The sequence below is a fragment of the Bactrocera neohumeralis genome, chromosome 4 (genome assembly GCF_024586455.1).
Source record: "Bactrocera neohumeralis isolate Rockhampton chromosome 4, APGP_CSIRO_Bneo_wtdbg2-racon-allhic-juicebox.fasta_v2, whole genome shotgun sequence".
NCBI classification, from domain to species: Eukaryota; Metazoa; Arthropoda; class Insecta; order Diptera; family Tephritidae; genus Bactrocera; species Bactrocera neohumeralis.
The window spans coordinates 30084100-30103016 of NC_065921.1; the positions used below are offsets into that span (position 1 = coordinate 30084100).

General features: G+C 36.2%; 2 protein-coding genes across 3 annotated transcripts in view; one reads left to right on the forward strand and one right to left on the reverse strand.

Annotated features, from left to right (window-relative positions):
* LOC126756382 (oxysterol-binding protein-related protein 9) overlaps positions 1–18917 on the forward strand; it is a 38300-nt gene that overhangs the window by 914 nt on the left and 18469 nt on the right. Inside the window, exons 2-6 of one of the 2 annotated variants that reach the window (XM_050469414.1) lie at positions 5105–5233; positions 7242–7463; positions 7565–7642; positions 13115–13388; positions 18374–18634. In XM_050469414.1, the coding sequence (XP_050325371.1) occupies positions 5105–5233; positions 7242–7463; positions 7565–7642; positions 13115–13388; positions 18374–18634 (964 nt within the window). The remainder of the gene's footprint in view (positions 1–5104; positions 5234–7241; positions 7464–7564; positions 7643–13114; positions 13389–18373; positions 18635–18917) is intronic. The other variant, XM_050469415.1, reaches the window with a different exon arrangement.
* On the reverse strand, positions 782–3736 carry LOC126756389 (elongation of very long chain fatty acids protein AAEL008004). Its single transcript, XM_050469431.1, has 5 exons — positions 3502–3736; positions 2761–2857; positions 1704–1797; positions 1398–1641; positions 782–1345 (listed from the first exon to the last, which is right to left on the reverse strand). Exons 1-5 carry the CDS (start codon positions 3545–3547, stop codon positions 1023–1025), a joined length of 804 nt encoding a protein of 267 aa, XP_050325388.1. The 5' UTR covers positions 3548–3736; the 3' UTR covers positions 782–1022.

Sequence of the window (18917 nt, forward strand, 5' to 3'; positions counted from 1 at the left end):
TTTAGAATAACATAGTAATAGTATTATGATAAAACTAATGCACTGATTCCAACTGACTATTAACAATTCAATATCACACAATTTATTAAATATATATGTACATAACTTTGGCATATAAGAGTACACGTCACAAATAAGTGAAGAATTTATCAGAAGGCTTTAGTTTTGTTACTGAACTCTCGAAATTTGTTTCTAGTTTTATCTTATCAGTTGTGTATATTTAGGTATGTATGTGTATTCTGATGGAACTACACGCACTTCTTAAATGTATTGATAGGTGCTTGAATTGCGTTCTCAAATATGTATGTCTAATAAAATATTTTTAGACTACTGAATCAAATTTAAAACAAAATTTATAAATAGTATTACAATTTGAGCACGAGGGTATAATAAAAGAAACTTTATTTTTTTTTTTGTTTACTACGGAATTCTTGAAATTTCGATCTAACACACGCCTCAAAGGTGGAGTAAGCCTGCCTTTAGAGTTTGCAAAAGTTCGAAAATTTCTATTACGTCTTAATTCTTGTTTTTTAATTTAAAATATTTTAGCTCATATGTATTAAATTTTGTACCAAGCACATAGTAGATGTTCAGGGTTAGACCTTATATCAAATATTTAGTTCATACCCAGTTAGTGTTTGGCATATTTTCTATCAATTCATGTACAATTTGATTTTAAAAATCATACCACTTCACCTCCGGTAGCTGCCAAAACATCAACGAAACCGCCGATGTTGGATCACAGTAGCATATAGCAAACTTACAAATTAAACGATCAAAATTAAGTATAATTTAAGTTTATTTGACGAAATAATATCAAGAAATTTAGCATGATCTGTCCAATCAAAATCAAATGCTTTATAATAATTTATTTGCGAAGGGTATTATTACCAAAACTGACTAAAACAAAACTTCTTATATGAGTACGTAATTTTGTCTAAACAATTTTCAAGACCATTTAGTTATAAGCAGCTTACATAAAACTATAAAAATTAAATTTATTATAACAAATACAACTAGCATTAACTGCTCTTATTACTAATTCTACTATTATTAGCAGCTTTGTAAGCCTTATTATAGAAATCATAAAATCCATAGAATATAACAACTACAACGATAGAATAGTAAGTTGTAACCAACTTGGATATTTCGCAACGAAACATCAAGAATCCCGCTTGGATAAGAATCAGCACAAATTGTATCATTTGAATAGTGGTAATCGATTTCTTGATTGGTGTTAAACGCTTTATAGTTTCCGCATCGCACACAGCTGAGGCCAAGTAGTAGCCATACATAATCACATGCACAGTCGAATTGAGCAAAATCGGATACAAAGGTGAGGTACCTGAGAAAGTAAAGATTGATAACAACGCAATGATTTACAATTGATTACTTACCTCTATAATCCGTACACAGGAGATATATCAATGTAACAGTTGAGCAGTGATGGAATACATGCAGATACGACACCTGATTCTGTTTTTTACGTAATACGAATACAATAGTTTCCGACAGCTCACTAATCTTTAGCCAGAATGTAAAGTATGTGACGCGATTAAACAGATATTCCGAATATGAGTTCGGATCTAATAAAAGGCAATCCCAGAAATGAAAAACGCTTGTTGAGGCTATACGGAAAATCTGTAGCAATATATATGTGCAATTTAAATAAAAATATATATGTTATGCATGTGTAAATTTACCCCAGTGATTATATAGATACAAGAGAGCATTTGCATTGCATTGTAGACTATAATGTAGGTCTTTAACTGGTACGGCTCACGATCCTCCATATAACTGTAAATAAAAAGGTTTTATATTCAAAAATGACAAATACGCGAATTCGTAACACATATTTATTAGAAGTGCACAAGTTCGCGCTTATAATTATATAGCATGAGCTTAAACATTGATCTTCTGTATTGAAATGCTTGCCCTTTGTTAATTGAACTTTAATTTTTTTTGATATTGCGTGTACTTCCTGTGTGTATATGTGCATTTTGTATTTACATATGTATGTATTTGAGTAGCAGACCTTTAATTTAATTTAATTGATTAACGATTTTATTTATTAATTTATTTGTACTCCTAAATGACGCTTTAACCATCGCACCGAGTTCAATAAAGCACGCGAACTAATTAAATTCTTGTAAAATAAGACAATTATGTAATGTGGTTTTGTTTACCGCTTATCATTTGCGGAAATGCAAAGATAAATGGATTCATAATACGTGTGTATGTATGCAGTTTTGCATGTACATATGTATGTGTGCGCCTCATTTGTGTTAAAATTTTATGGAAATTTTTTAAAAATAATCATAAGGTAAACTTTTAAAATTTTTTAGTTCGCAGCACTTGAGATTTCGATATATAAATTGAAATTTTAGGTTAGGTTTTTAAGCGATTTTTCGAATGTTGGTTTAGTGACTAATATGATTTACATATAAACGATTATCACAATATTGTCTAGTTTATCAGTAGTGTTTCGAGAACTATTGAAAACTTCTTTAATTTATAGTGAAAAAAAATTATACTTTTTTTTTTAGTTTTTTGCCATATGCATGACAATTATTTTGACAGTTAAATGAAAAAATTACCAAGAATGTACTAAAACTTGACGAAATTTAGCTTATGCTGGAATTATGGATTTATAATATTTTTAAAGTTAAAATTTATATATTTTGTGTTAAATGATTCTTTGAATAACATATTGATAGGTATGTATGTATTTATTCATATTATATAATTAAAAAAACTTACTTCGGTAATATTTTATAAATTAACAGCAAATATGCCATCAAAACCGCAAATATGAACATGGGCGAACCCAACCCAAACCACTCGTCCATCTCGTTTGCTATCAAATATGAAAAATAAGAATAAAAAATATAAAAATAAAACAATATAACTAAACATAATTTATACATAAGTATAAATTTCTAAAATAATTTTTTTAAGTACATCTGACTGTCCGTCTGTATATATGTACGTGAACTCAGTTTTTGTGATATCGATGTGGAATTTTGCATACGTTTTTTTTGCACCAAGAAGCTGCTCCTTTGTCAGAACCACCGATATCAGACTAAACTAAACGATCAAATTTAAGTTCTTATATAGAAAATTTTTTTATTTGACGAAATTTTTTCATGAAATTTTGCATGGATTATTATACACAATAACGATATAATATACTTAGAAATTGTTCGGATCGGACCACTATAGCATATAGCTGCTATACACCTGCCCGAACAAAATCAAGATAAAGATCTCTTTATATCCTTTTAGCCTATAAAATATACAACTGTGAAAGGTTTTATAGCTTCAGTGCAGCCCAAGTTAGTGTTTTTTCTAATTTTGTATGAATTTTGACCTTATTATATAAAACTTTTTACACGAAAATATAAACTTTTTCCTAAAATGACAGGAGTCAATAGAAGTCAAGGAAAAATCTGCAATTTATATGATAATGTTTTAAATGATTTTTTATTTTGGCATACTAACAGGTGCAGCTGTAATCCATCTCGTTCATATTGGCAAAAATATCCATTTCACACACACACACAAATACTGTTTCGTTCACAAAATTAAATAATAATATATTCCACCACAACGGTTCGCTAGATGAATCCTTTTTTATTATCCTTTCGACTTTATGTTCTGATATAGTTTAACGGTATTGTGTAAGACGCGCTGAAGTCAAGACAAGTCGCGCCAAACTGCCTTTACTAAATGGAGAATAAATGCAGTATGGGCGCTTCAAGAACCCAAAGCACCGGTTGGACGGAAAACTAGACTCTTTTTTCGTATATTTAAAAAACGAGTCAATAAAAACTAGCAAAAAATTTAATATATGCATTTAAGAACCAGACGACGGTATACAGTAATATATGTATATGTATGTACATACATATGTACTTATGTACATATACATATACATACATACATATATGTAAATGGTAAATAGTATATATTATATGTGTAAATACACACAAAACGCAATTGTATGCGATATTGAACCTTTAAGCTCGGCTCTTCCAGTGCTACATTTTTAATTAGCGTATTTTGAATTATTTAGATGATTGCATGGAAGAAGCGACAAGTGTGTTGCCGATCGATTTACATTTATTTTAATTTTCTTGAAATAATTTTTGTTTTTTTTTTGCATTTTATCATTTTTTTTATTTTAATTTTTTTTAAATTTAATTTTTTTTATTTTAATTTTTTTAAATTTAATTTTTTATTTATTTATTTTTTTTAATTTAATTTTTTAATTAATTATTTTTTTTTTAATTTTTATTTAATTTTTTTTTTATTTTTTTTTTTTTTTATTTTAATTTTTTTTTTTTTTTAATTTTTTTTTTTTAATTTTAATTTTTTTTTAATTTTTATTTTTTTATTTTTTTTTTAATTTTTATTTTATTTTATTTTTTTTTGTCACACTTCAAAGTTGTATTAAATAGTTGCGTGAACTAATTTAGAATAAAACTCAATTGAATTGAATTAAAGCAGAGGCCTATTATTTTATATTACAATACAAATGTTCCTGTAAAGAAATATACGTCCATATGTATGTACATATGTATGTATATACAAGTACTTGATGCCGTATGTTAACCAGTTTGTATGAACGCCACTTAATTCAGCCATTTGAGCGAGCGTACATCGATTAAATGCATTTTCTTGCATAACTTTATAAGCGTGCATATGTATGTATGTACATACATACATATATACACATGCACGTGCATACATATAATTGTTTTTGTTTAGCATACATCTTCTTTGCACGTGCCTTTTGTTAAACGCCATTCATAAGGTTTTCCTTTACCGTTATAAACGTCTTCAATTGGATGCTTGCAGTTCTTCGTAGGGCCACCTTACCCACTCACCGGTGCTCGTTTCGATTACTTTATTGATTTTAAATGCAATCAAACACTTGTTATTCATTAACTCGTTAAGAGATGTGTGCTGCCTTAACAAATCTATATATTTACATACATACATAACTAAACACTTACTTATATATATTTACTTGCATATACAAACCTTCGTACATTCCTTTATAGCATATTTCTCATATGATTTTCTTTACCGTTATTTGCAGTCGAAGGAGAAAATGATGAAAGGTGTACGTCGCGGCTGCGTGCGCCTCAAAGATGCTGTTATCGGCATAGACGATCAAGAGGACAACACCTTTACAATAACTGTGGATCACAAGACATTTCATTTTCAGGTATGTAAAGTGAGGTTATTTTTGAAATTTGTTTTAATTTTATATTAATTTTTATTAATGAAAATTATTCATATAATAGTTAAAGAAGAAGCGGAGTAGTGTTGTTGTTTTTGTTGTTGTAGCGGCAGAAGCGGAGTAGTCAACGGTTAGCCTTATAACTAAACAGAAAGGTCAACTGAGTGGTTCGAGTCAGGTCCAAATTCCCGTCAGTCAGTTGGCCCTCAAACTGCACAATCTTTAGAGATATTTATTTAGAATTTAATCAACAGTCGAGAAGATAATGAAATCATGACTTTTTATGAAACATTATTCGTTATTGTTGTTGTTGTAGTATTTGTCTTCCGAAAATGGTATTTGTTTCAGAAAATATCTGACTGCTCTTGCCTGAGCGTGTGTGTTTTCGATGGAACGCTGCCATAACACCTCTAATGTTCCCGTTCCCACGACAGTCGGGTCCAAGTAACCGGAACGGATCCGGATTTTTATCCGTCCAAACACTGTTAACTCGGTACTATGCCTCGAAATCTTTTCAGGAATGTTTTCTGCCGCTACAACATCAACAACAACAACAATTTAATGAAAGTTCGATTTACCAAGGCAATTAAGAAGTGTTTCCCAATTAATTTTACTTCGAAAGATTCGCCCACTTTCAAATTCTTCTCAATTTATATGAGAGGTAGATCGTCAGAGAGCCACTCTACTTACCTACCCATATGGGACATACATACATACCTATAATAATATTTTTTTCAACATAACCTTACTTATGAGAATCATTTTGTTCAGTAAGAATAAATCAGAATCTTAGGCCATTAACTGCAAAATCATTTTTTTTTTGTAATACACCACCAAAAAATACGAAGTGGTAAATCTGTAATGGATCAGCAAATTCACAAATAAATGTGAAACTTAAGGCTGTTCTCTCAATGGCTTGGTTGGCAGCCATATGTCAAATAACTTCTGGTTAAAAAGAAAGGTTCTTTACAGAAAGAAGTAGTCTTGAACCAGAACCAGAACTTAACTGACATACAGTCAGGACGAACAGTCCTCATACTAAGACTTACCGAACTAAATGGGGTTAAATCTACAGAAATAACAGGGTCAAGGTCAGGTCCGGTAAAGTAGAACCGGATGTTGTGCTGCACGTTTCTTGGGTCTACTGTTGGATGACGTTGATGTCATCTTACCTAATCCCTACCATCCTAAGGGAATTAGGTACCCGTTACAACAACAACAACAACGGACAGTCCTCATAGCCGGACATACCAAATAACTGGACAATTTTCATGATCACAAAGCTTTCATTATTATTTTCATACAAAAGCAATTCCCATAACCGGACACGAAAATGTTCCAATGACCGGAGACGGAGACTATTTTGGGAATATTTCGTTCAAATTATCTCTTATAAACGGACAAGATTTCATAAAATTTGTCGAAAAAATTGTGTACAATTTATAGTTCTCGGTTTTTTGAATTCTTAATAATTTTTGATGTTTGAAACAGTTTTTGTTTTTAAACAATACGTAAAATGATCACAGCAAACAAACTGTCTTGCGCTGGAGCCAACTAGTTCACGGTCACGCAACAGAAACTAATGGGATAACATTCATTTATTTATTCTTAGCTGACATTGGCTCGCATTTATTAGTTCAATAAAAATATATTTCGGCTTCTGACGCTAAGAATACATTTTAAACACTCCTTTTTGCCAGGCCCCATACATGGACAGCTCCCTTAGCCGGACAAAAACACTACGACTGTCTGGTTATGAGGAATTTCACTGTAAATGTACATATATTTATTTGCACATATGTACATATGTATGTATGTACATTCACTTCCATCCAACTGTCATTTGTTGCTATTCAAATACATTCAACCTTCATACCACAATAACCTTACTCTCTGTTTTATCACTCTCTCTCTCTCTCCCAAACAAAAATGAAACCAAACAAACCACGCAATCACTCCATCACCCACACGCCCGAATCCGAATCCACCGCAGGCGCAACACAGCGAAGAACGCGAAAAGTGGGTTAGACGACTTGAGGACACCATACGACGGCATGCGAATCGCTCTCGTCTGTGGGACAATCAAAGCACTTTCTACCTTGGCGGCTATCAGAAGGATGTGGTAGGCAACAAACGTGCAAACCACTTGGAATTACTCGGTCGACGTGTGTCGGAGGCGGACGCATACTTGCAGTTGATCATCGAGCAGACGAATGTGAGTGGCGAAAATTTGTGTAAAAAGAAAATGAAATATTGTAAAAAAAATAAAAATTGATACAATACTAATGTGGGAAATGTATTTCTTTTGCTTTATAGAAAATCAACGCACGCATTGAGAATATAACGGATGCTGAGGAAAAGGCCAAGTGCAAAGCGCTGCAGGATAACGCCAATGTGAGTAACAGCAGCAGGTGTCTGCACTGAATTTTTCGCTTTTACATCCATATACATATACATATGTATGTGTGTATATGTGTTGGCTTTCTACTGCTCACGCCCTGCTTTTTCGTGTCATGTTGTGGCAGATACGCCGTGTTTCCAGCGGTGCTTTTGTCTGCTGCGCTTTTGTGCGCATTTATTTTTTTGATTTTGTGTGTTTCTTTGTTTTCTCCAACATTTTTTGTTTTGCTTTGTCTGCTACGCGTAAAATTACATGGGCTTGTCCTTTGCGTGTCTTCTTAATTGTCCTGCAAACAAAAGACAAATGCTGAGACGGTAATTAGTTACGCTGTGGCGCTTTGATGCGTGCAATTTGAATATTGAAAGCAAGTTTTGAGGAAGTGAAAGTATAATAAAATAAATTCAAAGTGCTATATTTAATATGAAGTGCTTAATTAAACGGTACTTTAATGCTTAATTAATTTTATATAACGCTTACTACTTCATTGAAAAATGAAATGAATTGAAAAATCTTTGGTCGAACAGAGTTCGTCTCAAAATGCTTGCCTTCCATCGGCCTCTTCAGGCAAGGAAACAAAAAAGTCCGGGGGAGGTTCCACATCTGGGCTGTAGGGCGCCTGCGGAAACGTTGCGATGTTTGCCTTGGTTAGGTAGCTGTTCACAAGAAAGGCGGTGTGAGCCAGGTAGTTATCATGGGGCAACTTCCAATCGACTGCGATGTCTTTTCGGACCCGATTGACCCTTCGTTTGAGTCTCTTGAGGACTACCACGTAAAACTTGGCGTTGACGGTTTGTTCAGGAGGAACAAATTCATGGCGGACGATGCCGTCAAAAAAGACAATAAGCATCGTTTTCACTTTGGATTTGCTCCTCCTGGGTTTAGCCCTCCAAAAAGGCCTGGTGCCAACGAAAACACACACCACTTCTTGCTAAAACAGCATCTGTGTAACCCTGGATCTCTGTCGCAAATTTACCAAGTTTTACACAGAATTTAATTGGGCACCTCTGCTCTAACGAACGCTGCATTTTCGGTTTGCACCACTCTCAGGAACTCTTCGAGCGAAAGTGATTGTCCTGACTCTCCAGGTGCTCGGAGATAACTGCACGCTCCGAAGTACAGTCACGGCGGAAGAAAATCAGTCCTATTACTTTCCGGACAAACCCTATAATCCTACCTAACCCTACTGAGCGTACTATTCACAACAACATCACCCGTTTTGAGACCCAGCACTCATTATTGGATAATATTCGACCGAATAGACTACGACCAGCACGCAAAGAAGAAAATATAGCAGCCGTGGGTAAGAGTGTACACGATAACCGTGGAGAGTCGATTCGACGCCGTTCGCAGCACCTCGAACTGACGTATGGAACGACTTGGCGCATTTTACGTCGAGATCTTAAATTAAAAGCGTACAAAATACAACTTGCTCAAGAACTGAAGCCGTTCAATCTTCCCAAGCGACATCGCTTCGCTCTATGGGCTCTTGAAAAGTTCCACGAAGATCCGTCGTTTTTGAGCCAAAATTTTTTCAGCAATGAAATCTATTTCTGGCTCAATGGGTAGGTAAACAAGCAAAATTGCCGCATTTGGGGCAAAGAGCAACCTGAAGAGATTCAAGACTTGCCATTTCATCCAGACGGTTCGTGTGGTTTGTGGGCCGGTGGATTCAAAAATGATGCCGGTGAGAACCGACTATTTGATGCCTGAAATTGAAGCTCGATATCTCGGCGACATTTGGTTTCAACAAGACAGCGCCTCTTCCCACACATCGCATCTATCAATGGATTTGGAATGGTCACCAAGATCGTGTGATATCACACCGTTAGTATTTTTCCTGTCCGGACATGTAAAGTCAATCCCGCTTCGATTCAGGCCTTGGAGTTAAACATCACGCGTGCCGAAATGCTTGAACGAGTCATCGAAAATTGGACTCAACGGATGGACCATCTGAGACGTAGGCACAGCCAACATTTGAAAGAGATAATATTCAAAAAATAAATGCCAAAAAACTTTTGAAATATTTCGGTTCAGAATTCTGAAAACCAACTATTTTGAATGCAAATAGTTACTACAGCAAAGGGTCGCGATTCAAGATATTCTTTTTTACATACTTGAGAAACCTCAAATTTGTTTCTAATATAAGAATTTATCTTCAACAAGATTCCCCAAACTGTTTTTTCTAAACAAAGGAAGATTTTTTAAGGGGCTATACCAGTGTGAGACTTAAAAAAAAAACAAAAAAAAATTATTTGCGTTTTCGATAGCTTATATTTCCATAAATATCCTGTGTGTGGCAGCGTTCTAAAGAGCGACCGCTCGGAGGTGCAAACATATGTAAGTGAAACTTTAAACGCGTTTTTCTCGAAACGAGAAATTGACCGATCGACTTCAAATTCTTCTTCTTCTTAATTGGCGAAGACACCGCTTACGCGATTATAGCCCAGTTAATAACAGCGCGCCAGTCGTTTCTTCTTTTCGCTACGTAGCGCCAATTGGATATTCCAAGCGAAGCCAGGTCCTTCTCCACTTGGTCCTTCCAACGGAGTGGAGGTCTTCCTCTTCCTCTGCTTCTCCCGGCGGGTACTGCGTCGAATACTTTCAGAGCTGGAGTGTTTTCGTCCATCCGGACAACATGACCTAGCCAGCGTAGCCGCTGTCTTTTAATTCGCTAAACTATGTCAATGTCGTTATATATCTCGTACAGCTCATCGTTCCATCGAATGCGCTATTCGCCGTGGCCAATGCGCAAAGGACCATAAATCTTTCGCAGAATTTTTCTCTCGAAAACTCGTAACGTCGACTCATCGGTTGCTGTCATCGCCCAAGCCTCTGCACCATATAGCAGGACGGGAAATGTGAGCGACTTACAGAATTTAGCTTTTGTTTGTCGAGAGAGGACTTTACTTTTCAATTGCCTACTCAGTCCGAAGTAGCACCTGTTGGCAAGAGCAATCCTGCGTTGGATTTCCAGGCTGACATTGTTGGTGGTGTTAATGCTGGCTCCTAAATAGACGAAATTATCTACAGCTTCAAAGTTATGACTGTCAACAGTGACGTGAGAGCCAAGTCGCGAGTGCGACGACTGTTTGTTTGATGACTGGAGATATTTCGTTTTGCCCGTTTTGCCCTCGTTCACTGCCAGACCCATTTTCTGTGCTTCCTTGTCCAGCCTGGAGAAAGCAGAACTAACGGCGCGGGTGTTGAGGCCGATGATATCAATATCAAATACTTCAAATTAAAACTGAGTATTTTTGAATACATTTACTATACAATGACCTACGATCTTTTTGATTGGTTGAAAATTGTCAATTTGGCATTAAAAAACGACCATTTTTTACCTAAAAAACGATTTTTTTTTTTCAAAATTACGCCATTTTGTTAATTTTTGATATTTTTCATAGATCGTAGGTCATTGTATAAGAAATATCTTTAAGTTTAATAAGCTTTTTGAATTTTTTTTTGTATCAGATACTCATTCGGCCGGAATCATGCCAGCAGTTGGGGCACTTTTTTTGGCATCTCCGAAGACAGCCCATAACTCTATTATTATTCCAAATTTTTGAAAAAAAAATCTTAAAATATAGCTGAAAATATACCTTATTACATTCAAAGAAGCTCGAAATAATCAATCGCGTACTTTCTCTTAAAAAAAATGCATGAAAATCGCCTAATTTTTCATGCGTCACACTGGTATAGCCCCTTAACGTCATAAATGTAAAAATAGGTCGCAACTTCCTTAAGCTCATTAATAGGTCATGTATAAACATTTGTTTTAGTTGTGTTCTTAGAAAAGCAAAAAACCATAGAAATAATAGCTATATAAATAATTTATTAACTTGAACAAAAAAATAAATGTATTATATGTATATAAAACCACATAGTTGGCACTATTTACATATGTACATATTTCGTAGAAAATGCATCAATGTATATAATCATAAAAATACTTTTGTTTTAATATGATCTACTTAAAACAATAATAAATGTATATTCAAAATAAACATGCCAATTATGCAATATGCAATATTAAGCAACTACACTTTGCTTATACAGGTGTTGGCTAGTTGCCGCTGTGTGTTTTTCGAAAACATATTTTTGCAAGCGCAATTTCTAATGGCATTAATTGGCCTCAAATTTCGCATATACATACATATGTACATTAGGGTGTTCGTTATTTCCCAAGGGTTTTTTTAAACGCCTGAACTTTAAATTTTAGCTATACAAAAAGTGCTAATGTAAACAAGCTCTTTATTTTCAATCTAAATCGTGCCTAAATCATTTTATTTTTCGCTTATATATTTTATATGGTTTTTTGTGATACAAATCAAACAAATAAATATAAAATTTTGAAAGAGTACAAAAAAGACAAAATTTTCGGCTCTTCAAAAGGTTTCTGATTTTTTTTCATAAAAACCTTCCTTTAAAAGTTATGCATCAAGTGTACTGTTTCATATAGTACACCATGTCGTATGAGGAACACAGAATGTATTTACATAGAAATCACTTTTATAAATGAGCAGGTCATTTATTTATAACTTTAACTGCGTACAACTTTTAAAAGAATGTTTATATGAAAAAAATAAGAAAAAAATTAACTTCTGTTGCAATACCTTTCACAAATACAAAGATTCTGTTATTGGTCAGTTTATATAGTACAGTTTATATATGCTATAGTATTCCGATTCTGATAAATTTACTCAAATATTGAATCGTTTACTTAGGCAATAAGCCAAGCCAAATTTCGTGAAAATATCTTGACAAATAAAGAAGTTTTCCATACAAGCGCTTGATTCTGAACGTTCTGTTTGTATGAAAGCTATATGCTATAGTCGGCCGATCTAGAAAATTTCTTCGGATATTGTAGTAATGCTTTGAATAATAATCCATGCACAATTTCGTAAAGATATCTTGACAAATGAAAAAGTTTGCCATACAAGCACCTGAAGATGAAAGTTCAGTATGTATGGCAGCTATATGTTATAGTGGTCCAATAGCGGCTGTTCTGACGAATGACCAGCTTTTTGGTGAGAAGAGTGCGGGTGTAGAATTACACATCGGTATCTCAAAAACTGAGGGACTACTTCGCATATATACAGGCGCAAACTTAATATATGAAATATGATTGAGATGCGGTTTAAATTGAAAATATAGAGCTTGTTGACGTTGAATCCTTGTTTTTATTTTTTGACAAAAACGGAAACTTCAGATGAGGTTTGCCGAAAAAAATCTAATTTTGAAATAACGAACACCCTAATGTAACCATATATACACAGACATATACATATGTACATACGTATCTGTATTTTCATGTTGTTGTAGTAATTTTCCATGTTTGTCTTTGTGTTCCTTTTTCGTAATAATAATAATAATATTTCTTCTAATTTCTTTTTTATGCCTTGCTCAATCACCACCGCGACCAACACAAACAAACACACGCGCGCGTACCGTTTACCCGGGCACAGGCCATGCTGGATCATATCAAACATTCTATTGTAAGTCTACAAATTGCCAAAAATATGGCGCATCCAATCAACGGCATCTACAATGGACCCATAATTGCGAGCACTGACAGCAACAGTGCCACCGCCAGTCCGACCAGCACGAATGCGGGCACATCTGTTGGCGCAACAACAGCGGCGAAGGTGGCGCCACTCAATAGTGCAGCGGATGCGGCAGCGAGTGGCAAACTGGATGCGAGCGGTGGCGAGGAGGAGGAGGATTCCACCACGGAGAATGGTATGTTTACATTTTCGTTTATGTTTTCGCTTACCGCTATCTTTGCTTCGTTTTTGCTGCCTTTTACTTTAACATTGCTGTTCTGTTTTCGATTCTGTCATCATTCGTGTGTTTGCGCCCAATATCATCGTTTTGTGAGTTCTTTGTTTTTACTATTCTTTTATTGAGTTTTTGTTTTCATATCGTTATTCGTTGTGTGAATATGAAATCTTATTTGCCTTTTCAACTGCCGCCGCCGCCACATCAACTCTTCCGCATAAAGTCTCTACAATTTATCGATGTTTTTGATTTCCGCTTCCTTTGCAACTGTCACAGCGCTGCCGACACCCAGACACACACACGCACACACGCCAAGACACCCCTGGACCCACCCACCTACTTTCGCATTTTGCTTTCTTGTCCGCCGACTTTGTTGTTTGGTGTTTGCCGTCATTTCGCTCGGTTCTCCGCTGGAGTCTTTCGAGTAATTTCCAATTGGTCTTATTTAGTTTGGCTGTGCATTACCCTCGTTAAGTATGTCGTTGCTTTTCGTCGCGTGGCATTTTCGGTTTGGCAAATTCTTCCCGCAATAAGTGTGTGTTTATAATTGTTCACTGTGTCTTTTCGGCGGTTATATAAATCTCAAAATTTTATTTGTTCAGCTGTAGCGCTGCTCCACAGCGTGGAAGAAGAAGAAAATAATAATAATTAATAGCCAGATGACCTCTAAAACGGCAATTTGTTGTAAGTAAGCATATGGCGTCGCATTTCACTTATTTTTCAAGGCATCTTTTACATCGCTTTCTTTTAAATTTTCGTTTTCCTCTAAAAAATCTTGTGCTTTATTTTCATAAAATGGTGTTTTCTGCAAGTGCCTTGAAACTAAGTACTACGTTTTTTCATGTACTTTTAGTTAGTTGTTGAATAATAACACTGTGCAACAAAAGCAACCTCCTTTTAGCTCTTACAACAATTGCAAATAACATCAGTGCAGTAGCGTAACGCTTTCATATGCCATTTAAGGTTATGTTCGACATTTTTACACCCTAAACAGAGTGTATTAGGTTTGCGGAGACGGACGCTGGTTGGACCAGCCTTTCTGTCCAGTTAATAGAGTTATCCGCTTATTAAATTGTCCTTAATAAGCATGAAAAAGTGGTGCGACACGTTTTATGTTGTTGTTCTAACGGTCATCAATCCCCGTTAAGATGGTAAGGGTTATCCAGGTTGTCGTCGACGTCATCTAGCGGGAGGCCCAGGAAACGTGCTGTTTCGACGGGGTCGGACGAAAGGGAAAGAGGTGTTAGATGAGTAGGGTTGGCAGGGCATGCAAAAAGGTGGCCAGTGTCATGCGGTCGGAGTCTATTCGGGATAAGTAGGAGTTTAACCTGCTACAATATCCAGAACGAAGCTGCGCTAGGGTCACTCGCGTTTCTCGCCGCAATTCGAGCTCTTCGTCTGCGATGGGTGGTGATTTGACTCCAAGAACGCCATTCACTGGAAGGGAGTCAGTGAAGGTGTTGATAGCTTCATTGTGAATGGCGGTCAGTACCTGTCGGAAGTTGGTTGCGTCCGAAGTCCGGTCGGCGTGCTGATGTCGTCGACGTAGGTTTATGAAGATGTCCACTTAATAGAGCGTCTCTTTGATAGAGCTTTCACTGTATAAATAATAAGCATGAAAATTGGAGTCGACATATTCGTCTCCATCTGTTTGTATACACGTGAACTAGTCCTTTAGTTTTTGATATAAATATTTTTTTTTGTTGTCGGAAGGGGAATCTTCGAAAGATACCGCCATATTTCAGACAGCATGCCCGATTCATATGCGGAACTTGCTAAGTAGGACGCCTACGTACTAAACCCTTAATCCGTCTCTTTATTTTCCTTGCGGAACCGCCGCCAGGCATTTCTTCGCAAGAAGAAACTGTAGCCTACTCCACGTTATTCATCCGTCTCTCGCTCTTTCTCTGCCACTCTTTTCTTCTAAGCTCTATTAGGACTGTCGCGCAAAGAGCGGATTAGCCGCTCTCTAAGAAGTTTCTCTAGTTCCGCTCTTTCATCTTTTTTTCATAATTTTTGATATATCGCTCTGAAACTGTGCACACGTCCTTTTCTCCCCAAAAAGCCACTCATTTGTCGGGACCGCCGATATCGGACCAATATAGCATCCAGCTCTTGTATGGAAAATGTTTTTATTTGACAAGATATCTTCACAAAATTTGGCATGAATTATTTTTCAAGATAGCTATACAATATCTGAAGACATTTTCCAGATCAGACCATTATATCATATAGATGTCGGATACACTAAACGACCAACATCAAATTATTGTATGACAACTTCTTTTTTTGTGCATGGATTTCTAGCTTCGTTGCGGTCGAAATAAACGTTTTCCTTCTTCAAAACAATTTTTTTGCCGAGTTCAGATTCTTTTTTCTCTGACAGTTTCGACTGTGGTTGTAGCAACTGTTTCAAATGTGTTGTTCTGTGTTGTCGAAGTAATCTAAAGTTAAATCCCGATAAAAAGTGCTGCCGCTGAATTTCATATCGCATCCACAATAGTCTAAGCTATATAAGCTTATTTGCAGTCAAGCACTGTCAACTCGGCAGTATTCCTTTAAAATTTTGGCGGATTATTTTGTGTCTACAGCAGCAACGACAAGAAAGCTTCTCGAATATCTAGTTACTTTAGAGGATATGCAAAGTGGTTACTAGTGTCATACTAGGATTCCTTCATACAGATTTCACTAATCCCAAGTTTGCTAGAAGATTATTCATTGCCTGAGTAACTCTAATATTATTCAGGACTATTTTTCGGTTCCGAATTAATTTATATTCTTAACCCTTACTAATTTCGAATAGTTTAATTAAAAAGAGAGATCTTTATTATAGTTAGTTACCATAAAGTGAGTTAATTATTTCGTTTTTTTTTCATTTAGTAGTTGGAAACCTATGCTAGTTCTTTCCTTTCATTCTTTCCATCTTCGACCACTGATTAAAGCAGCTTTTGAGCTTCTCTGAAGGAGTTTATACCTGAATACCCTATTAAGCTTGCCTTGAAGTATGTATATAACATACATATATAAGTTATCAGCATGACGAGCTTAGTCGTTTTCGGTATGTCTGTCCGTCTATATATACGCGAATTAGTCCCTCAGTTTTTGGGATATCGCTCTGAAATTCTGCACAAATCCTTTTTCCCCAATAAGTTGACCATTTATCGAAACTGTCAATATCGAACCACTATAGAATCGATCAAGCTGAATACCTTGGATGGGTAATGACGGTTGAGCAAACACCTACTACATGACCCCACTTTTCAACTGGGAAAGAAGGTTCAAAGTAAACATGGCTGACGTAAAAGTATGTTAGCTATTATGGCTCGAAAATGGAAGATGGAGTTGGTGCGGGAATATACTGTCCAGAGTTAGGCATAAAGCAGCCTTTTAAGTTTCCGGATCACTGCAGTATATTTCAAGCTGAGGTCTTTGCTATTTCGAAAGCCACGAAGCTGGCCTCTAATGCACCTGCAGGCAATTCCAGAGTCAACATCTACGTAGACAGCCAAACAGCAATCAAGACAGTAACCTCGTATCGCGTATCGGCCAAAAGTGTCTTGGGAAGCAGGCCAGCAATGGAAAGTGCCAGGTGCCAGGCCGCAAAGTCATCGAGGATAATGAAATAGTAGACGAGATTGCCAAGAATGGTGTACGGCTAATACCCGAAAATGTGATCAACTTTGAGAAACCAATGCATTGTTTATTCAACAGATATCTGGACAGAAGCATTGCAAAGAAAATCAAAACCCAATTGAATGAGCTACCCGGGTACAAAACTGCAAAAGTAGATCGGAAGTATACAAAGTTACTATATTGGCACTCAAAAGAAGAATACTAACTGGTCACTGTCTGTGGAGCAATGCACCAGGGAAACAATGGAGTATCTTTTGTGCACTTATCCTACATTGGCAAGACTACGCTATAAGCATCTGAGGTCCCCACAGTATGATACACAGAAAGAGCTATCGATAGTGAGGCCACAGAGTCTGTTGAAATTCGCGTCAAGCGCAAGCATTCTAAGGGATGACTATACCTCATGCACCTAGTAACTGAACTCCAACTGGTATCGCAAACGACCAAAACTGGTTTATGCGTGGCTGAATGGCCTACCAGACTAACCTAGCCTAACCTATGCTACACTAAAAGCACCGACGAAGGATATTATAGCTTCGGTTCAACCGAAGTTAATATTTTTTTTGTTCATGCCAGAAATACGCTCAGAGGTTTGCTAACACCCGGTAGCTTTTTAGCTGTTTTCTGAGTTTTACCGTGACCCGAATTCGAAACCGCAATTCTCTTAGTGGGTTTTAGGTACTAAAAGCATTTAGTTATGTAATTACGGCACGCTTTGAGCGCTAATTACGCAACTCGTAGAACAAAAACAAGAACCCCGCAACAAGTAAGCGTGTTTTCTTATTGAATTTCATGAGTTCCAATAGCCTTTCACTAAAGTATTTTTAATTTTATTTTTTCAATAGTCTTTCTGTACAATATGTAGGGTTGTATGTGTACACAAATATATTTTCCGCATTTATAATATGAGCCACTGGCCAATAGTCAGCTCAGGGCTGCTATTAAGCAACTAAATGAGTGACCTTTCGCCATCAAAAACCATTGACTTGCACTAGCAGCACACGCCACACACACTCACATAACACAAGTAAATAAATTAAGTGCTCCACAAGCCGTCAGCTTTTTTCGTTTTTTTTCCTGCATTTGCACGTTAATTCCTTGCCGCTCCCCGCTGCGCTAGCTTTGTTCTGCCGTTTTTCTGCATGATTATACTTAGTTTAGGTGGCTATGTTGTGTGCGTATGTACACACATACATATATACACGCATATATAGTTGGTGTGCCTATGTATGTATATGTATATTGTAGTAACTGTAAATGTAACTGTGGTGGTTGTGTAGATATTTGCATTTAATGAAATCGCGTTTAATTAGGCTTATTGCCGCAAAGACTGCCACGTGCTGCCGCCGATGTGCATGAACTTGAACAACAATGCAGCCAATATAAACAACAACAACAACAGGCGGAACAACAATACCAACAATTACGCTTCCGTTATCAATACTCACATCAATACAACAACAACAACGTCGACATGTCTGGCCCCATCGCCACCAGCATCGATATTGTCGACATAATCGCCGATGGCATTGCGTACGGCACTGCGGCCGATATTGCCACCGGTGCGTTTGGTGGTAAGTAGGTGTAGTATCCACAACAGTTCCCCTCAAGTCCAAAATTTCTATGTGTGTTGTTGTAATAAATAATTTGTAATTATGTGCGTGTATATGTGGTAGTTGTGTATGTGCGTGTGGGTATGTGTGTTTGTGTGCGTGTGCGAGCACTTTGTTTACAACTTTTGCACAATATCTCTCTAGGCATGCCTTAATTGATTCTCTTCTTTTAAATAAATGCATAATTTAGCACTTTAGAAATAATAATATGTAGAAGTCGCCGCTGAAACGTTTCATTTGCTTC

Coding starts and splice junctions, on each gene's coding strand:
- LOC126756389 (XM_050469431.1), bottom strand. CDS start 3,547: ATGGATATTTTTGCCAATATGAACGAGATGGATTACAGCTGCACCT. Junction 1,798..2,760: donor ATTTATAAAATATTACCGAA/GTAAGTTTTTTT, acceptor TTTTATTTACAG/TTATATGGAGGATCGTGAGC. Junction 1,642..1,703: donor GTATCTATATAATCACTGGG/GTAAATTTACAC, acceptor ATATTGCTACAG/ATTTTCCGTATAGCCTCAAC.